Source organism: Vidua chalybeata, chromosome 7 (assembly GCF_026979565.1).
Source record: "Vidua chalybeata isolate OUT-0048 chromosome 7, bVidCha1 merged haplotype, whole genome shotgun sequence".
Taxonomy (NCBI): Eukaryota; Metazoa; Chordata; class Aves; order Passeriformes; family Viduidae; genus Vidua; species Vidua chalybeata.
In genome coordinates, this window is record NC_071536.1 from 13,666,343 (window position 1) to 13,688,555 (window position 22,213).

A 22,213-nucleotide genomic window follows, 5' to 3' on the forward strand; every position below is an offset into this window, starting at 1 on the left:
GCAGCCTGTTATTTTCCTGCATGCTGAGGGACATTCTCAGCTTAAACTGTAAATCTATGCTGAAAAACGAACCAGGAATACATGAAGGATTCTGGTGATGAGAAAAGGGAAAGCACATGCAAAATGTGAACAGCTCTTTTCTGTCCACTAAGTTTCATACTTTACAAATGCCCTCCCATTTTAAAAATTATGCTAATACATTATTCTGCAAAAATAACATAAAATAAAAATTAACTTCTTGTTTCAAATGATGAGTTTTAATTCTCAATCATAATGATACATAACTGGAGTTCTCAGACCGAACTGACGTAATCTATTCTATGTTCAAATCCTCCATCTATTCCTAACCCCATTTACTTTAGTCACTGATGAAGCCTCCATGCACTACATTACAACTTGAGAGTCACATGTGGGAGAAAGAAACATCCATCTGAAGTAAAATGAATAGCAAAACTTTGGGAGAAAGCATGCATGTACTAGCAAGAGCAAGGCATAAGTGTTTATGTGACCAATGCGTTGATAAATGTTCAGCCCCACAAACACAAAATAACTGTGGCTTGGCTTATAAGCATCCATTGTAACCCTTTCCTATAATTTTGAGGCAGACAAGGTAGTTTTCATACTTGACCCTTGGAAGCAGATTGTTTTCTTAATTAACGCATTATCCAGGGATTTTTCTTTCCACATCTCTTTCTTCTTTCAATACTCTCCCTCTAGCACAGAAAGATTTCCTTGCCTGAAGTTGACACTTTATTCAACAACTGTTGGCTGAGACCTCACGACCCACTGCATAAATTCACATAGAATTATTCATGTTTGGCACGTTTCTGCTGGTGAATAACAACACCATTTTGTCTCTCAGACAAAGAAAAGAAAGATTTTAAAAAAAGAACAAAGGCAGCCTAATAAGAATCTCACATTTCCTATTTTTTTCCTAATCTGGTTATAAGCCTGAGAAATTCAACAAAGCAAAGTTGTGGACTGTTGGTCTTTCAGTACAGATGGAACAGCCTCTCAGTGTGACTTCTCATCATGGGCTCGGCTATGAGGTAACTTTTCCTGCCCACTCAGTGTTTTGGTTTTAGTTTTTCCAACTGAGTTATCGTGTTATCATGCAATTACAGCTAAATTCACACTGAAATCCAGGATCCCAATAGCAAATTGAAACTTGGTTGAGACTTCAATCTCGTTCCCATAGCAAGTCAAGAGTTCATTCAGTGTAGTCAAAACCACAATACAATCAATCCACTAGAAGGCAGAATGAAAGACTTGAGCATTTCTTTTTTTCTGCATGGAAAGACAATCTATAGGCCTCCTTTCAAAACTGATGATATATTTAAAACGTAAAGCTATAAAATCCTGTTAAAACTGAAATGACGAAGCAACTTCTATAACAATGTCTTAGTCTAGCTGAGTTACACATGTGTGCGTTCATATTTGGAGGATACACACACCTGAATTTAGGTACCTTCCACTGGGAATTCTCAGATGTTGGTTTATTGAGTTAGCAGAAACTCAGTTTCTGATCCCTTTACTGCATGCAACTTTTGTTTGACTTCAGTTACAATTATCTCAAGACTTTTCTAGTAAAGTGAAATCCACTACCTGGTAAAAAGCTGGGATCACCACCTCTTTTTTTATGCAATAGGGGAGGAGTTAATGGTATGAAAGAAAAAAAAAAAAAAGCCCTGTCATTATGTTTGGAAAGAATTTTACCATACTGTATTTAGGTGAGAAAGAGAGAGATACTTGGCCCATTCCCTGCTATGAACTTAGATTTATGTCAGAAGTGTTTTATTATATTTATAAGTATTTATAACAATGACTCAGTATACATTTTTAAAGTACTATGATGCCACAAACTGGAAACACTCCTATATCTGTGCTGACATATTTCTCCAAAATTAATGAGTGTGGTATTACATGGTACAGATTGAGGCTATGGGGAGACACTACAGATTGTAACATGAACTCAAAGCATGCACAACTCCTAAAGTCCCCCATGTCTGTCCTCTGTCAGCTCTTCCTTTCACACAGACTTGCCCACACTCTTGTACTTTGGTTTGAAAAAGCCAACATTGATATACTAATGCCACAAATGAAATCTCATGTTCTTTTAGCCCCAAATTCCAGAAGCAACCATTTTTAAAACTGTCATAATGGTGGGTACTTCATCAACTCAAACAAATTTTTGTTTCCCCTTTAACCCAGGAAAAAACTTGACCAGCTTTCTTTAATGCTGGAAGCTTGACAGTAAGGATTAAAAATTGTTCTTTCTTTCCCACTTAGTTATTGGAAAGACTGTGAAAGGCAATCAGTCTTGTGAAGCCACACTTCACAGTCTGCATAAAAATGCCATGATTCTCGGTCCTCTCCCCAAACTAATTGAAAGTGTGTAATATCACACAGCTGGGAAAATCTAAACCATAAACATATACAATATATCATGCTATCACCCAAAACCTGTTACTAATAGACACTTGATGATCTACAGGATTGAAAGGGATCTGAAAGCTGAGATTATTTTTGCTGCAGGGTAAGAACTTTTCCCAATTGAAAGAGGGAAAAACACTCTTTCAGCAGTGCAGGAATTGGACTGCAGTCAGTTCATTCATTCTGTTTGTGAAATATGGACTTTTCTTTAATGATTTCTGTTTGACTGCTGTCTTGCTCAGATGCTCTGGGGTTACTGCTGCAGCAAATCTTGGTTTTGGTAAGAGGAAATTCATGGCTTTCTAGTCAGTAAATTCAGGGGTTTCAGCCATCAGAACAGTCCCACGTCTGACCCCCTGCCTAGGCCCAGGCTCCCTCCCCACCAAGCTATCATTTTTTGAAATGCCAGGTGGCAATATTACCTGTCACCAGAAGTCTGTGGGTAGTGCTGCTTGTTTATTTTTGCATACAGTCCTTCCAAGTGTTCCCTCTCCAATGGTGCTGAGGAAGAATCCCGCAGATAAACAAAGGTTTCTCCTACTGCTGGTGATGAGGGTCTGTAGATGCTTCCTGGGGGATAAGCCTCTCGGAAGTGGTTCACTCTGGCATAGTTTGGATCCACCTCATCATCATCAATGTCAGGTCCTCCAGGACCAGCAGAATAATCACTCAGGCCTCTCAGTTGCTTTTGCCGCAACTCCTGATGCTTTGCACCAATCCTAACAATGAAAAGCAAAGAACAAATATACAATGGGATCTGCTTCAACCATAACCATCACACAACCTTGAAACATCAACCCTGAACACAACCATCTAGAGCTTTCAGTACACTGTGAAACTGCCAGATAAAACACAGTGGTGCATGCAGCTATTTTGTTCTTTATCTCTGGCAATCGCCTTTGTAACCAAGCTTGGTCACCACTCCGGTGAAAAAAAATTAATGCTGAATATAGTGTGGCTTTTCACAAGTGTGGATGCAGGAACACATACAGGTTTAATTCTACACCTACCTTCCACATTGCAGTTGCATATACCCAACCCAGTCCTGAAACTTTTAATCTGAATTAGCCAGTAAAATTGTTACTGACCCCTGGTTACTTGACCCACCAAGATTCTCCTAAATACATTAACTTGTGAAAAGTGGATTAAATATGAACATAAATGGAGAGATGGCACATTTGTCTCAAATCAAAGGACCACAATTAATCTGCTGAAGATTTAATTTTTAAAAATTTTTATTTTGGCTAAATAAATGTGAAAATCACACCTTATTATATAGGGGATAGGGAAAGTAAAACAGCAAAGAATTAATTAGAATTAGAAATCTGACAGAAATGAATTGGTACATATAAGTGAATTAAAGACTGCTACTGGCAGTATTCCACTGTGATAAAGCCTTAAGTGGTATTACAAAATGCTGCTGCTAATCAGGGCCATTGTGTAATCTCTTTGGAATAGTAAAACATATTCAGGTAAATTTCAAGCTAAGATGATATTCAATGATTCAACATTCCTGCTGGAGAAAAAATGTACAGCAAGACTGTGAGCTCTTCTGTTAATTGCTCAACTACTCTTCAACAGAGTGTAATTAAGAGCAGTGAGATGGATCTGGCAGAATGCTGACCATGGTATGGAATAAATAGGATTTACAGAAAATAGAGGAGCATGGAAGAAGAAACAAGGAACAGAAGAAAGATAGAGATGCAATGCCTGACAGAAGTCAACATTTGCTTTTGACTGTAACTGGAAGCACAACAGCAGTGTAGAAAGAACAGTATAATTTGCACCACAGGGTAAAAGTGAAAAAGGTCTGGCAGACTTGGTTACCCAAGTAAGGCTTAATGGTCTCAGAACCCTGCATATTGAAAAACAAAGGTGTTCTGGAGAAAGTCTTTACAAGGCATGGAAAAAAAGGTTCCCTAGAAAAACAATGAGCACACTGGGAGCTTCCATCTGACAGACAGGAACTACTGGGTGCAGAATGGGATTCACACTACTTATTTTGTTTTACTAGTTTGTATCATCAAAACAAATGCTAATACTTTGGAAATAATTTGTAGATAAAAAGGTTCACAGATAATTCTAATGAGAACAACAAGCCTTTCTACACATATACTTGAGTATATCAATGTGTACCACTAATGCTTTCCATTAACTGTGCTAGGTGATGCTGGTTTTCAACACTTAAAATATAATCATACTTTACAGCAGGATGAGCCTTCTCAGATGATAACAATTGTCAAGGGGATGGGTGCCCCCTATTCATTCTTCCTTCCCTCAGTGAAGCAGATGAACTTTCTCCTCTCTAGTACTCAAATCCTGAGTGCCCCACCTTGGGCAGCATGTGCTTTGGTTGAGCTTTGGGTGCCTCAACATAAAAAGGACATCAAAGTGTTATTTTATGTCCAGAGGAGGGAAACCAAGATGATGAAAGGCCTCGAGGGCGAGACTTAGGAGAGCAGCTGAGGTCACTTAGTTTGTTTAACCTGGGAGACTGTGGAGTGCTTCACCCTCAATTAGTGACCAAAAATCCCTAATCACAGAATTCAGTGCGGGAATACACAGAATGAGATACAAGTCCTGTGGCAGACATGGGTACATACACACACAGTACACAGGCAGAAACTACATTTCAAGGAATGGTCGTATCACATGTCAGTGCAGAAGGCATGGCACAGACCTGAGATGAGTCACAGCAATTTCTCAGAAAATGACAAGCCTTCATGTTCTTTGGGCCAGTACATCACTGGTCCCCTAGGTATTTGAGACTGCTTTGAAAGCAAGAATAGTGCAGCCAGCAGCATCACGCTAATCTTGCTTTCATGTCTGATAGAAAGAGTAATTTGTCCTGCTATCAATACTGGTATATTCTGCACAACAAAAGCTGGAATTAGGTCACCACAATTTTCTTTTGTTCCTGTGAATAAGCCTAGCTTCTTCAGCTTCTCCTTCTGAGCACAATCTTCAATTGCTGCCAGTATTATAAGTCAAATCTTCTCAAAAAAAATTATTTCCATTCTATATTATATGGACCAGTCAATACCTGGCTATGTGAAATTCTTTATGATCAATCCTTCATCCTTTCAATACATCTATTACAATTGCATTAAGATTTCTTGTTTTCTTTTCACTCTTCCACACAAATCTATAAAATTTGCTCAGTGATCTCTTTTTCATTTCAATCAAAATGTTCAAATATAGGGAAACAAACTATCAGATGGCTGTTTTTAATTTCTTTCTATTTACCTGCCCTTTTATGGCTTCTCACGTGTTTTGCACCATTGAAATTTCTTGCATTTTTGTGAAGTTTTAAATTTCCACACTGTATTTTGGCATAATTTTTTCATATAGTTTTAAAGCAATTTTATCCACAGCACATACCAGTAGGTGCCCAGGAATTCTTTACTGAGGGAAAAAAAAAACCCAAAAAACAGTACTGCTCCTTCCATAACTTCTTTAATGCTCTGCCAACTCTACTAAGCAGACCACTTCTCTGTAACCCACTCTAGTCATTCACCATTTCTCCACCCGCCTTTGAAATTCTCCTGATCTGAAACAGCAAAATCTTTATTCCCCATCCCAACCCCCTCCACTAAAACCAACCAACCAACCTAAAAAACCTAAATACTTTTAAATTAGCACAACTGTAACTGTGAACAGCTCATTGAACAGTTACTACAAGACAGCCCCCAACTTGCAGCACTGGATGGGTCTGGTTAAACAACTGGTGTAAATTTGTGAAGAAAGATAAAATGCCCCTCAGCACTACGATGCTGGCAGTGAAACAAGAGCTGAGGAGAGGTACAGATCACCATCTCAATAATTTAGTAGAGGCACTAAAGTTTCTATAAACTTCCTGATGAGGGAAAGGGAAAAGAAAAATTCATACAGAATAAAGGGAAATGAACATAATTCCTTTTGAGTATCTCATATTAATTCTGCTTGCTCTCTTTGACCGCTCTTCACTTAAGCCACTGCACAACGGCACCTACTCCCCTTAGCTGTGTTTCTGTGAAAACAGAGCCTTGGCACACAGGCAGCCAGGACAGGCAACAGAAGAGCCGTATCAAGAAATGCCCTTTCTTTTTTCTTTTCTTGTGACCCATCTTTTTCTCAATAGCATCCAAACATGTATCCTACTCTAGACTTTCCCTACAACAAATAGGTTTGACTCGATCTCAAAGGTCTCTTCCAACCTAGTTTATTCTGTGATTCTGTGAAATAATTTCAGAAAATATATAGTTTGATAAAAATATAAATAACCTTAACAGAACTCCAGACAACTTTCTGAAAACATGTTGCATTTGTAGAAGTCAAATAAAGACAAAATCCATATACATACTGTACTTCTAGAAGCGGGACACAGTCTTCTGAAAACACTTCTGTACGCCTGATGTACTGTTCAGTAGCACACCCCCAAAGCTATAAATCAAGGAACACTCTCATTTATCCTTCAAATACCCTTCCCATCTGACATATCTGCACCAATCATACACGGTCAGTTCTCATCTAGTAACACATGAAAAGATGCACACACCTAGAGTGCAGCAGCCAGGAAAGGGTTAACAGCCCAAACAGCTCCTTCCAGCTGCAGCTCAGACACGCGATTGAGTTACCGTGGCTTAACAAGTTATTGTGTTTCTGCTGAGCTACTGTCAATGACCACATATGTATTCACCGCCTGTGACAAACACAATGTAAAACGCTTTAGCCTGACATCGGTGACAGAGACACTGACAGGCAAAAGCTGGATTAAAAGACTGCAGAATACACAGAGTGAAGCAGCTGCAGTAAGGGATGTGAACTACCTCAAGAAAGCTCCAGAAGAGCTGAGCAGAAGTGACTTTTGGAGAAGACCCAGAAAGGCTTTTGGGTATGCAATGTGAGGGCTAGGAAAAGCTGTAAGAGATACTTCTCATCTCTTGGCCCAGCAGATGGAAGCTGGGTGGGTGGGTTGTGAGTGGGCAACAAGAAAATGCTGAAGCTTCTAAGACTCTGTGAAAATGAAAATACAGGACTTAATGTTACCAATTCAGTAGCCCAAAGAAGGCCAGGGTCATTAAAAGCTGTGGAGCCCGAAGACGGCCTTCAATGGGAAATAAACAGCAAGACACCAGCTGCAGCCCAACCTGCACTTCTGGGGGCCCAGCAGCAGCCCCAGCTCAAAATGAACTTTGCACACTGCGGCACAGGCTAACGAGGGTCACTCTGCATCAGCTCGAGACTCAGACACTCATGTCCTCCTGACTCACATCTCCCAGGCTGGAGACAGGGTGCCTGCTGCCCAACAGGGGACACGAGAAGCTACTCAGTGGCACTGACAGCTACTAGGTCTGACCAGAGTGAAAAACCTGCACGTGGCAAGCTTGGCCCAGAAGAGACCATATGGGCTCTCTTACTCAGAGACCTGCAAGACTGCATTTCACATCACAACAGCTGAATGTAGGGATAAACAACCAAAAAAAGCCCACAACAAAAAACACCACATTTTTGGAGGTGTTTGAACTCCTCCTTCCTTGTACTCTCCAGGAGCTCTGAGAAAATCCTGTTTCTTCTGAGTTTCCAGTGAAAAAGTGATGTAATTTTTTTTTTTTTTTTTTAATTTACCATGCACTGACCACATACTTAGTACCGAGCAGAGCACAAAGAATGACATGTTTTGAGCCTCAAGGTGCATATCTAAGTAGACAAACCCAGGACCCAAAAAGTATTTGCTAACCAAAGTAATGTATAAACAAAGGGACTTTGTTTCCACTTCAGATGAATAGAGGAAAATTTCTTATATGGTGGTGTAAAAGTAACAGACTTTGTGGAAGCGTGAGCAGGTACATGAATGAGCAAGATGCTGGCAAAGTCAATGAAAGATGTTCCTGGGGGAAAAGAACAAATAAAAAGCAGAAACAAAACATGTAACAGAAACCGGGCCATAGGTCTTTAGGATAATTTCTATTCCATTTGCAATAAGAGGAGCAGAATAAAACCAGTGAATCAAGTGTGGACACCACCACTTTAAAGTATACCTAAACTTAAGAGGGCCTAATGTTTAAAGTCTTTTGAGATGATTGAGATGCTAAACATTCTGCTCAGTTGTTCCTTGAGAACAGAAGAATAAAAATTACTTCATTGCTTTTTTCTCCACTCATGTGACTCTCCTTAAGATCTACATACTCTAATGATTACTCAATTTACATCTGATTTACTCTCTGCTTTTGTGTCTCATTTACCTAATTCATACATATATTGAGTAACGGGTTGTCTAGAGGCAAGCAGCCTATTTCTGCAGGAGGTCACTTAGATTTCCACTGGGTTTAATGTTTTAATTCCTTTTTAGCTGCTAGCAAAATATATTTTGGTAACTAAAATACTGTTTTTTCATTCATTTACATAACAGTAAAATGAATACATCCTTCCTTTAGATATTCATAAGCCATAATCACTGATGGGAATGGGTATATTTCAGTTGAGTATCAGAGGAGATAATTTCAGTACAGTGATTTTAATTTTTTAAATTTCATAATCATTTTGCAGACAGACATGGCCTACAATGACATTAACAATCCTATTCAAGCCTGCCTCTTTTATCAGGAGAACACTCATTTTTATTTTTTCAAACAACATCACCTAACAAAACTCTAGAGGCAGACAAGTCCCATAGCAAAAAATAAAATTTAAAAAACCCACCTCTTGCTAGCAAATTGAGGACATCTGATACAGATTCACGAAGAATCAAAAAATATCTAATTTAGTATTATCTTTCAGGGTATTCTACTGGAGCCATATTTGTCAGAAACATCCTTCCTATAAGCTATGCAAGTCTTTCTTCATTCCAGCTCATTCTATTGTGCTGGATTTGAACATCTCCCCCATAATTAGTATCTGTAATTGCAAAGAAGAATAGAAACAGTCTCAGAAATAAAGAGAGGCAAGCCACAAATTCAAGGGAGTTAGAGACTAACTCAGGGCAACAAGATACAGCTCTCGTAGCACCATTAAATGCCCCAATGATAAAAACCCACCAATCCATAAAATGTTGGCTGCTCCAGAAAACTACCCCATGCCTGTAAAATACTGAACTGACCAAAGAAACTGCCTTTGGAATGTTATAAGTAAAGAAAGGGAGGACAGAAAAACCTAAGAAGGAGATAGAGCTATGCTGACTTTAAAATGTAAGATTATGAGAAACCGAAGATGAAACATAGCCCTTTCATACCACAAAACGAGGAATGGGAGCTTTGGATAGACAAGACTGAGGTCTTAATGTTCTTCCATTTATTTCAGAGGTGACAAGAAGTGATTACCAGCTTACACAGGATCCTGCCCTCTAAAGAAAATCCTGGCTCTAATGAGGTCAGTGTGTTTTCTTCTGTCCTATGAACTTCAACAAGAACATGATTTTTACCTTTGCTGTTAAATCAGAGAAAGTTTTTTCTGCCTGTCCACATTAGTTGTACATTGGGTATGAAATGCAGCAGGTTACAGAAAGCCAGCTATCAGAAAAGCCAAGTATTTTATAGTCCATAGTTTACAGCATTATATCACTTTCTTTACTCACAGCTACCCTGGAGTTATCATCCTGAAGTGACAATATCAGTAAAATATAGAGTGTAAGGAACCCTCTGAAGGTCATCCTGCTCAATCTCTTGCTGAAAACAAACCTGACTACACAGGTCAGCTTTCTCAGTCTCCTGTCAATGGGATGTTCCTTGTTTTGTGACAATGGGGATTAGGGAGTGGAAACATTCCAGATTTGTCAAAATTACTTTGACATCTTTCACCTGAGATGTTCTGACACCTTTAAGAGCTCCCTCCTGCAAAATGGCCTTGAGTCTGCAGAGACTTTGCACCCCTTAGCTGCAGTTGCAAGGCCCAGCTCCCAGTGCTGATTCAAAGGAACTCTCAGGTTGCTGTCATTTGCACTTTGGTGTTAAAAAGATATGTAAGGTGCTGTGCATATCATACCTGAGTCCCTTTTGTGAACATTGACTCATTCTGGAACAAATAGTCATGAAAAGAGAATTAAAATAATAATACTCTTGGAAAAGAAGACTTAATTTTGTGTATACTTTAGACATCGGGATCTTAATGTCAGGAATGCACACAATACCAATTGCAGTCAAAGCCACATAATCATCCCTCCAACCTCTCTGGCACATCAAACTGTTTCAGAGAAGATCATCAGATAAACAGAGAATAAGTATAAAGTAACCAGAGTACACCTGCAGAAAAGCTATGGGGAGATAGAGACATCCACCTGAACTGAATTGCTGCCAGTGACTTACTCGGCTCCAGCAATTGCTGTAGCAGGTATCAATCAAAACCACCGAGGACTGGTAACACTGTCTTAAGAAAAATACCAGAGACATTGCAATGACCATGGGAAGGCACAACATTGATCTGACGCCTCATGAAAATCCAACAATCACAATCACATGCAGTAACACAACTCAGGATAGACCCAGGAAAACTGGCATCTACTGAGTCCCCGAGGCCACCTCTGTCAGGAAGGGGGTATTGGAACATCTCCTGAATAGGTACTTGCAGCTCCACCTCCTAGTGACACCTCATAAGTTCCCACAACCATCTCTGCAACTGCATAAACATTATGCCTTCATTTGAATGAAATCCCAGTAGTGGAAGGAACAAGCCTAGCTTAATGTGATATGATACTCCATGCACATTTCTTTATTCTACACATGACATTGAACCTAGAACCTATTGAACAGAATTTCTCAGTACAGGAACACAAACAGTCTCCATCTGTTAGTCTGGGATTCACAGGTTGCTTCTAATTAACATTCCTTGATTTGAAAGCAAAACTCAGCTTTGCCTGAGCAGTCAAAGCTTTAAGACTTTCAGGTATTTTGGTTTAAGATCACTATGGAGATTTACACACGCAAACAGATTTCCTGCCTGTCTATCCCCATGAGTTGCACTCTCATTTTTATGCTGTAGTAACTAAGGGAGTCTGAGAAAAGGAATTCTGTGCTGTGGCACTGCTTCAAAGTGCATGTCAATGATTTATGATAGATTGTCATAAATCACAAATGGAAGGACAAGGAATGAAATGCTGCTTCCAAGTAATTCTTATGCCCTTATTGATTCAAGAGTGGGCAAGAGCTGACCTACATTCAGTACTGCATCAAAGAAATCCCTAAGCCAGGATTGTCCATCTCCTAGAAGGCACTCTTTTAGCCTGGCTGGCTAGTACCTAGGCCAGTTTCACTTCATTAGTTTGGCCTGTAAGTTTCTAGCAGCATTTCAGGTTTACAGAACCAAAACAACCATGAAGTAATAAAACTCTGATATATACAGAAGAGAACCATGCATTGGCCCATTTAAGCCATTGCCCCTGAGCTGCTCCGAACTCTTAGGTGGACAGGTGGCACACCTTGTGAAAACATGTCTCCAGATCACACCAGTGCCTCAATGACGAGCAAAACAAGGATGCTAAATGGCTTGGATGAGAATTCCATGCTTGCATTTTGAGAGCACAGCTATGACATCTAGAAGTGCAATTTCCATCAGCGTGCAATGCCTGGAATCGCGCTGTGATAGCTAAAGAAAAAGGCCAATTCCATGTGCCACTCTGTTATCATCAGTTCTTAATGCTCTTAACCTGGGACCAACTGTAGACTTAATGCTTAAAAATGTCCTCCAGCAGTAAAAAAGCCACATGAAGCAGCTCAGAAATTGCTATCTGGTTCTAAATGTTACAACAAAACCTGTAGAAGGTAGGTGAAATCCTCTACCTCAGCTACTCATAACCAAACTCAAACTCAATTTCAATCTCCATCTCATAACTCAATCTCCCAGTGTTTCATGGTAGGCTTTTGTTACATGTTCTGGTATGCAAAGCAGCAGCAGACCTAAAATGAGAATCATTCAGAATCAATGGGTTGGGATTAATCTGTCCTCCTGTCCAGTCCAAGTGCTGCCACAGTAATAAACAGAAATCTGATAACTTCATACTGTCAGCACAAAATGAAACTATGACCTTGACCTGTGCAACAGCATCCAGTAATTTTTTCATAACTTCAACATACCATACTATATGGCTATGATCTAATAAGAATCTAAAAGTAATTAACTGGAATTTTTGAAAACTGAAGCCTTAATCAAATATGTATTCTTATCAGGGTTGCAAGCCAGCAATAAATTGGGACATTTAAAAAACTGGGATCCAATCCAATCCGTGATCTGATCAGGGTTCAATGGTTATAATAAATTGGGAGTATTAAAACTGGGATCACATCCAACACTTTATTTTGTCTAAACCACAGGACCTAGCTGTGCTGTAAAGTCAGGAATACTCAATGAACAGATTTACCATGTTGGATTAACCCTTAATAAATAATGATGCACAAGCTCAGGTGTCCCAAAAACATGTGGTTTAGCACAGAGCTTAATGGTGAGAATAGCAATTATGAACATTTTATCAGAGATCAATATGAACTTTAAACAGCCATAATAATGCTTTTAGACTTGGCAGGTGGAATGCACAGGAACGAAAGCTACATGGGGTCGCCAACAACATGCATGTGTATGAATGTGCACTAAGATGCACTATACATTTAAAAAAATCATACTTTGATTTTTGCAACAGTCTGAATTTCAACTTTTGATTCAAAGCAATTTGGTTTTTCTACCATACTGCCATATAGCCATCTATTCTCATTTTCATTTTTGTTTCCAGTAACATACAGACAGTTTGTAATTAAATATAATAAACCAAATGCTGACAGAAAGGGAATGAAGTTTCACTCCCAAGTACTCTCTCCTCTCTAAGTGGACTCTAAATGTTTTCATTTCTGTACGATGCATCCCTTCATGCAGGGATCTTGCAGCTGCAAAATTAAACCTCTGTTTGCCAAGTATCAAAAATATATGTATTGATTTTTTTAACTATGGGAACAGGCAACAAGCATCAGGGCTGATAAGGAAAGAGAGAAATGCTCTCAGTTGCTGGAAGGTTTCTAAAAAGTGAAGGAAAGTCAGTCTTTAATATAAAAACTGAAGCCATTTAGTTTTACCCCAATTTGAGATACAGCATAACTTAAGCATTCAGTTCATACACTGAGAAAGCAGAGGCCAGATATTCCTTTGCTTCTCTAACACTCTACTCACTCTACCTCACCACTATTAAAAATTTTCCTCAATTAACTCAGATGAGGACTACAAAACCAAGACTGTTTTAACAAAACTACTCCCACAAAAATGTGCAGAGGATTATTTTTCACATGGAGTGCCTCCTCATTAAATAACTCTCATGCTACTTAAAAAAATCCTCCCATTTTCAACACAGGGCTTCATTTTGTAAATTTTATTCTAATGTCAAGTAAGTGTTCAATTCTGTTGGAAGAGAGATTTAGGTCTCAGTAGAAAAACTGGAGTAAAATAATACTAAAGAAACAGGAAAAAATATTTTTCTTTCAATTGATAGTCACTCTATTTGCATTTAAAAGGCAAACAAATTATGCTGTGTAGAACTCATGAATCTAATGTATTTATCCAGTTCATTTTACAATGACTTTTAAATGTTAGAAAATGAAAAGAACCCTAAATGAGTGGGAAAGAAATGGAGGAAGGGATGAAATCTTTTTTTGAGGGAAGGAAAAGACAAGGCCTCTTCCAGTATTTAATAACCTAGCAAACATCCTATCATTAAAATGATAAATTCTGAGTAATTTACACTGAACATACTAAAAATACAGATTTGAGTCAGCTTGATCAAAATAACCCTCAGATATAGCATTTGTTTCTTCCTTTTATGGGCAGATTCTCGACCTTTGGAGCACATGCCTGATTACAGCCAAACTCTTTGAAGCATGAACAAAACAATGAGTTTATTTAAAATAAGGCTTCAGTCCAATGAAGCATGTGACTTGTGTCAGGAAGGACAAACCACCACCTCAAAGAACTGTTAAGTCAATACTCCTGAACTGAGTCCCTGTCTTCTCCCACTCAAAATTCACTGACATTGCATCACCTTGGCATAATGAAAACTGAAGGAGGTAAGGGGAGAAGAAGAAAATAATTTAAAGGAGGCACTGAATTCATATTCAATTGGACACAGATAAGGCTATTACTAAAGAAGGAATGCCTAACATCCAAAGTTCCTGTTCACTACTTGAAGCTTGCAGAAGTAGTAGTCGTATAATAAAGTATTGGCTTTGAAAATAAAGGAAGCCTGAGGCTGAGGTCTGGAATCAATTCTTAGCTTGACAGGGACTTTTTAGGAACCTGGACAAGCAGTTGCACTGCCTGCATGTCACATTCCCACCCAGAGGATGCTTTTTTTTCCTGTCAGATTTTCTGTCTTCCACCTCAACTTGAGGTCAGGCCCAAGCTTCCCTAACAGCAATGAACACAATGAGACCTTGATCTTGGTGGGGATTGCTAGGGAATACAAGCAGAAAAAAAAAAAAAAAAAAAAAAAAAAAATACATACAAAAATATATATATATATATATCAGCATTTCAGTGCAGGATGTGGAGATGCTTCAGAGAACTGCAACTACAGCAGCACAGAGAGTTGTACTGCAAACTGAGACTGGGACAATGTGGAATGGAAATAGAAATTACTAGGCTAGCAAAATAGTAAATTTATTTTTACTTTTACAAATCTGAAATTTGGCAGCCCATAAAAAGAGTTGCCAGGGAAATTTATGCTGAAGACCAAAGTGCAAGCAAATCCTGTCCTTTTGGGAATCATCTGCATTACAGAGTGAGCACTGAATACTCTGTCTGCATACGCCCACTAGCTCTAACACATTCTGGATGTGCCAGACTTGTTGCACATGCACTGTTCAATTCCTTCTCTGTGCAAGCAGGAAATCCAACCTGTTCCAGGCATGATGGGCTTACACTCATGCAGCACACATACCTAGGAGCTGATGTTTTCCATCAGAACCAGAGTCACTGAGCTTGTACTGCACAGCCCATAACTGTGCACTGAACACATCTGACATTTTTGCATGTTTAAAGCTTGTCAAATTTTCTGTAAGAATGTTGCAGTCTTTACAGAAAGCCTATCCCTGGGATTTTGTGAAATATTGTTGTGCCTATCCAATACCAATCAAAAAACTCTGCAAAACGATGAGAGACAGCCTAGTCCTGTAAACTGAAATTGCACTTCCTACAAAAAATATTTCTCAGCTGAGATCTTGGAACAGTATTCTGCTTTTTGGAGAGCTGCCAAGCATATATTGCATGCAAAACCAATATCCAAAACCAGGCAAGTTCCACAGCTGCTAAGATGCTGAAAAGCACTTGATCATTAATCCTGTCACACCCAGCCCAAAAATCAACTACTCTTAACCTCTTCCACTAGTGTCCAAAATGGACAACATGGTCTTTGAAAAAAAGACAACAGAGAGATGAAAAATCTTTTAGTACGGTAGGCAGTCAGCATTTAAGAAAGCTGTTTAAGCAAAAAATCTGACTTTAGAAGTGTAATAATTGAATTGAGGATCTGAACAAGAATTAGTTATACAGCTAATCTTGGAAAAGTAAAATTAGATGTGCATTTAAGTTATTCTAGAAAGGCTAAATGTTAGAGAAGCAATTTTAGCCTGTTCAAGGTGTTAAAGATAGGATTTGATCACAGGTATCAGGGGACAAAACTTGCTGTATTTCTCTAGTATTTTCTACTATTATATCCCACATAGTTTTAACATACGCTCATTTCACTCAACAAGAACAGATCTGAAAATATGAATGTGTTCTACTAAGCTTCAGTTTTATAAATAAGAGACCAAGTATGCAGGATTGCAACTAGTGAAGTCATAGGAGCAGATGATCTATGGTGTGAATGTGCCACAAGGTTTTCTTTGCCAATATGTGCATTAAAATCTTGGACTTAAATTACACTACAGAATTACTACATCTTGGGACAGAGCTATAAAACTTGTCTTTACTGTCTTACTGGGCATCATCATTAGGTGAACAGTCAACAACTAAGCAAAAGGACTGATCTACATTCAAGTCAGGTAATGTTTCCTTAGTGATTTTAATCAATTTCCCAAACAGTTTTTATCCATATAGGAGAAATAGCTTCTTTATATAATTTTCTTCTAACAAAAATAGACCCTCTTCTATTTTATGACCAGCTCAAGAAGGGTTCAATAGTAAGCCTGTAGGTAGTCCAATGTGGACAAACACACAGCCATGCTCTTACTTCTTTTAGAAAGTTGAAGTAAATTGCTTGTTTTTACAGCACGTGTTGCATTCCTTTGAGGATAACATAGGGAAAATTTCATCACTATTTTTCTGGGATTTAAAATAAAAATTAATTTGAATCCCCCAGAGATCTAAGATATACTACCTGATACAAAAGCGTGATATTCCTATTCTTGTGCCTTACAGAAGAATCATCAAGTAAGTGAGTTAAAAATATCATCTTGGTTCATCCACTTCTCAACACACCTGCTGTTCTCCATTTCAGTCACAAACTCTTCCAGGTCAGAACTGAAATCATTACTAGAGAAACCGGGATGATGAAGACATTGAGCTGCCAGTTTCTAATGCAGCCGTACCAAGTTACTGTCAATCAGTGACTGTAATTTAAAAAAAAAACACAGAACGCTAAAGAAATATTAAGAACAATTATCTCGTGTCCAATTGGAACGTTAGACCTCTAGACAGAAGGGTTCATTCCTTCCAGCCTGCCAACATTTTAGTAAATGACACTGGCCCTTTAACAGATGGGATACATGCTTCTTAGCTTGCCAGGATCCTAATAAAAGACACTGGCTTCTTTAAAATGAAGGACACATACCTCTCAAAATGCCAGTATCCAAATTGGGAGTCAGCAGTTTAATATAAAGGCACTCATCAATCTGGCAAAATCAAGGACACGGCATAGAAATTTTAAAACAAATGGTACAAAGTTTCTCCTGACACTACTTAACTTAGATGAACTAAATACTTAAGCACTGGCTAAGCATATCCAGTAGCAGTGCTGTAGTAACTAGATACCTTGCTAGCTTTTAAAATAGTAAAAATTAGCAGCAGACTTCAAGGGTTTGGATTGACTTTTTTCCCCCAATCAAACCCATTAGCTACCATTTATAGGGCTGACCATGTGCTGCATGACTCAAATGAAAGCAGGGTGTCTTCTCCCTGGGCACCAGCCAGTACCACAAAGGTTGACCCATGTGGAAACACTGTCTGCACAGAAGGAACCACATCTGCTTCCATTCCCTCTCCCAGGAGCAGGATGCTCCAGTGAAGGAGAGAGACCTCTGAAAAGTTTTCTGCTTGCCCTGACAAAATGTATTACTACAACTTGTAAAGTTTTACAGCATCTGCAGACACTTCTTGAGAGTCAGAAACTATAGGCTCTTTAACTTTTCTGATAGCAGCCATCAGAGGGAAACAAAGACCTTTTTCAGGACACAAAGTACTTCTGGATGAGTTGGGGAAAGGGAAAGTGGAGTTTTCTGAACATTGTTGACATTGACAAACTGTTTCTGGTTTCTGAAGAGTAGACATGGAGAAAAGCAGAAAACTGTAAAATCTCATAATCTGTAAAGATAAGGAATTCACTAAGACTGGGCACAGAAAAGTGTATTTTATGAACAGGACAGACTCCCATGTCTTACTTCAGAAATACAGCAACTCCAGGCAGGCACTCACCCAGATTCTTGCCTTGCCCCTCTTGCCCAGCCCACTGCTGGCAGACTCCTACTTCTGCAGACTCATTTTAACCATCTGAACCTGCTTTCTTCCAGGTGTTTCCTCTGCATATTCAACATTTGTTGCGTACAGACTTCTGAAACATGTGGCTTACCAGCAAACACTGTGCAGAAAAGAACATGCCAAAGTACAAAAACTACTATGTGATGGCACAGCCAGCTGAAGCCAAAGAGGTCTGAAGTGCTGGAAAACAATGGCAAAAACTTTTGAGAGGAGGAGAGGAGGGAGGAGGTTCTTGCTGTAGAGAAGCAGAGGAGAAAATTACTACTAAGTCAGCTAGCCTTGGGAATGGGCAGAGGTGAAAGAGGTTTTGAAGGAACTGATCTTCATCAGTTAAAGCAGAAGCTGGGATTTGAACGAGACAGTGAAGTTCACAGAAACAGCAGGAGAACAAGTTCCTGTCACACAGCAGCTCTGACTTGGGCAGGACTAGCCTAATGCTCTGGCTCTGCTGGACCTGACTGCAGTGGGCATTGTCTGGACAATGGGACAGGCTGGCTGGCTGCTCCTTCAGGAAACCCCTTGCTCTGAAGTTTTTCACTTGATGAATAAAGATGCTGCTGCCATTTACTCACCTTTCACGCTCATCTTTCATTTTCTCCAGCTCCTCCTCTTTAAGCACGCCTTGCTTTGGAGTCCCCTTCTGATCTGCCTTCCCACTTTTATCTTCTTTCTTCTTTCCAAATCTGTTAAAGATATCAAAGGAGTCATGAGGAAATAATTACAGAAGAAAAAACAGTACTTATCTATCATAAACCACAGAAATTTTAGGCAATCAAAACACTGAGTTTATATCTTAGTGACTCACAAATTTCCTGCATTGCAAGATATGTTGTCAGTATTACCTGGGCCATATGCAAGAGGAAGGACTGGCTACAAATTGATTTGGACCCTGTACTTTTGAAAGTTATTGCTTGGAACTTAGTTGAAAAGCCCTATCAAAGCTGAAGTGCAGGGCATTGCAGAGCTCAAATATTAACATGGCACATTTTAAAGTGGCTGAAGGCTCCTCTTGCCACACGACAGCTCTCTGAAAGTCATCTGCAGTGGCTGTGGTGTCAGCCCCCGGACTGGGCCACTGTTTTGCTCTTACCAGTAACTACTGTCTCTCATTCATGATGACCTGATTTTAGGATTTGTTCTTTACTGTCTTTTGTCTTTAAATGAGGATGAAATCAGAAAGAATAAAATCTTGCTTTGTTCCAAGAGTACAAACCTAGACAGTTCATAAGAGCTCTTTTATAAACTTCTGGGGTTTTCTTTCTGCCTAGTAATATACTATCATGTAATATTTATGCTGTGAAAGTCCTCCAGAGGCCCCAGTGGGTTTGGGGCTTGCACTGTTGTTTTATACACTGTACAAATATGCATAACAAGTCTCCTTTACCCAGCCTATAAAAGGTGGCTGAACTGGGGACTTACATTTAATTTCTGGTGGAGTTAGACAGACTACTGGGGTCAAATACACTCATGAATTATGGACCAAACAAAAAGTTTAAAAACCTTCCCTCCTCTGCAGGAATTTAAAATTCTCAGTTCCACAAGTAAATGATCAACCTGTGTCTTCCCCTGCAAATTAATGTGTCCTTGTATGCACGACAACAATGTAAAGAAAAGTAATTAAAAGTAATTACTTCTTGATTAAATATAGTACATTTCAATCTAATTACTCTGACTCAAAACTACAAACTCTTGTGAAAGTCTGCAGCATTGCCTCCGTGATCTTTCTTACACACTTCTTATTTTTCATGTCAGCCCAAACTGCCTCAAGTGGAACAGCTGAACTACTGTGACTATACTTAAACTGTAAATCATTGACTTTATGTTTCTCCACAGACAAAAGCAGAAATTTTGCAAACAGTTGGGCTCATAAGATAATGATCCAAATTTTTTTGTGAATTTAATTAATAATTCTGAGCTTGTAGTCAAATGAAGTTACTAGGAACTCTGCAGCAAGTTTTCCAGACAATAAGAACTTGGTTAGAAAGGGAATGATGGATGTGAGAGACAGACATATAGCATGTGGTACTAATAAAAAGGGCAAATACTACAGGTAGTAACATGAGATGCTTTATAGTGCCTCTGTCATGGACTGTGCTGGGGAGCAGAGAGACTCCGTGATTTTTTTCTTTTTTCCTATGTATCGCCATAGAGGTAGATGGTGTCTTGCAGTCTTTGAGGGATCCTTTGCTCAAAATACACACACACACACACCTTGTCTACAAACAATCTTCAGTTCTTTTTTCACGGTCCCTACTAATTTAATCGCTTCCAGAAATACAGAATATACTTTCCACGCTTTTCCTTTTCCTGAGTGCAGAGCAGCACACTGATTTCACTGCTTCTTTCTGAGTTCCAGCAGTTCCAAGAGAATGGAGTCACTCACCTCATCAGAAGGTGGTAGTGGCAGTGAAGGCAGCAGTCAGGAAACATGAGAGAGACAGAGGTTGTACATAGAGTGAGGAGGAACAAAATAAGGTGGGTGCACAGGTATGAAATTACCCAGGTAAAAAAGAAAAGCCAAATGAAACTCTGCATATATTACTCTCTACAGAGATGCCAGGCAGCAAACAAGAAATCACCTGGATATGAGCACCAGCAGGCTGCTCCTGAAACACCCCTGCTTTCTGACACTTGCCCATGCTGGGAAGGTCTCATGGCAGGTTTCTCAGGAGGCCATATTACCACTTTCATCTTGGTTATAATCCAGCTCTGGTACTTTGTTTATTTTCAGGCTGCCTGCTTTTCTCTCACAGTTTCAATTATAGCTTTGTGGAGTTTCATATTCGACTGTAGCATGTATTGATTTTGAAAACATTATTCTTGGGCATTTTGTATTGCTGCAGGGAGTTGAAGTTGGATATGTTTCATACTCAAGAGAAATGTAAAAAAAAAAAAAGTCTTTAACACATGTCCCTTTCAAGTCTAGATATTATTTCTTGCTTACTGGAGAAATACATTCTAAATAAAATAAAGTGACAATTTTGATTGCAATAGCTGCCAACATGACAAGCCTTACAAAAACAGTGCTGTTTGCTGGTAGAGCTGCTCTTGCCATAAATTTGGCAAGTTTCAGTGTTATTATAAACTGGGAATAATGAGATGGTCTTGATGAAAACAACTTTTGTTGTTGTGCTGCACTGAAGGCAGCGTGGCCAGCAGGTTGAGGGAAGTGATTTTGCCCTTACACTACTCTCGTGGGACCCATCCTGAGTGCTGCATCCAGCTCTGGGGGCCTCCAGCATACAAAAGGATGTGGAGCTGTTGGAATGAGTCCAGAGGAAGCCACAAAAATGGTCAGAGGGCTGAAACACCTCTCCTATCAAGAAGGGCTGAGAGAGCTGGGGTTGTTCAGCCTGGAGAAGAGAAGGTTCTAGGGAGACCTTATTGAACCTTCCAGTACCTAAAGGGGGCTACAAAAGAGATGGACAGGGACTTTTCCCAAGGGCAATGAGTGATAGCACATGGGGAAATGGCTTCAAAGTGAAAAGGGGTAGGTTTAGATTAGATATTAGGAAGGAATTGCTCACTGAGTATGCTGAGGCACTGGAACAGGTTGCCCAGGGAAACTGTGGAGCTGCTGCAGGTGTTCAAGGCCAGGTTGGATGGGGCTTTGAGTAACCTGGGACAGTGGAAAGTGTCCCTGCCTATGCCAGGGCGGAACTGGTCATCTTTAAGGTCCCTTCCACCCAAATCATTATATGATTCTATGACTATTTCTTTGTAATTTTTTTGCTTCAGATAGGATTTGTGCAGGCTTACAATTTTGACTTGTTATACTAAGTATGCAGCATATAGCTCAAGGCTAGGGAACTATTCAGATGTAGGGGTTTTTTTGGCCTGTTCTGTATATTGCTATATCGTAACCATTCATTTCCTTATTATTACTGTTTTTCATTCCATTCTCTCATTATTATGTTTTCCACCTCAACAAAAATCTTGACCAAATATTAGAAAATAAAAGCAGCACAAAATTTAACACTGTTTAAAAAAGCAATATATACAGACAGCATTAAACCACAAAGAACCCAGTATCATCTCTGCCTGAATTTATACACCCTGTCCTAAAAGTTATGGTCTGCTC

General features: G+C 39.3%; 1 protein-coding gene across 3 annotated transcripts in view; it reads right to left on the bottom strand.

The window, feature by feature from the left end:
- The window catches only part of PARD3B (par-3 family cell polarity regulator beta), a 396,105-nt gene that overhangs the window by 78,793 nt on the left and 295,099 nt on the right, over positions 1-22,213 (bottom strand). For all 3 annotated transcript variants that reach the window (XM_053947862.1, XM_053947861.1, XM_053947860.1), the window contains 2 exons: positions 18,705-18,815; positions 2,856-3,152 (listed from right to left, as the gene is read on the bottom strand). In XM_053947862.1, coding sequence (XP_053803837.1) covers positions 2,856-3,152; positions 18,705-18,815 — 408 coding nt within the window. The remainder of the gene's footprint in view (positions 1-2,855; positions 3,153-18,704; positions 18,816-22,213) is intronic.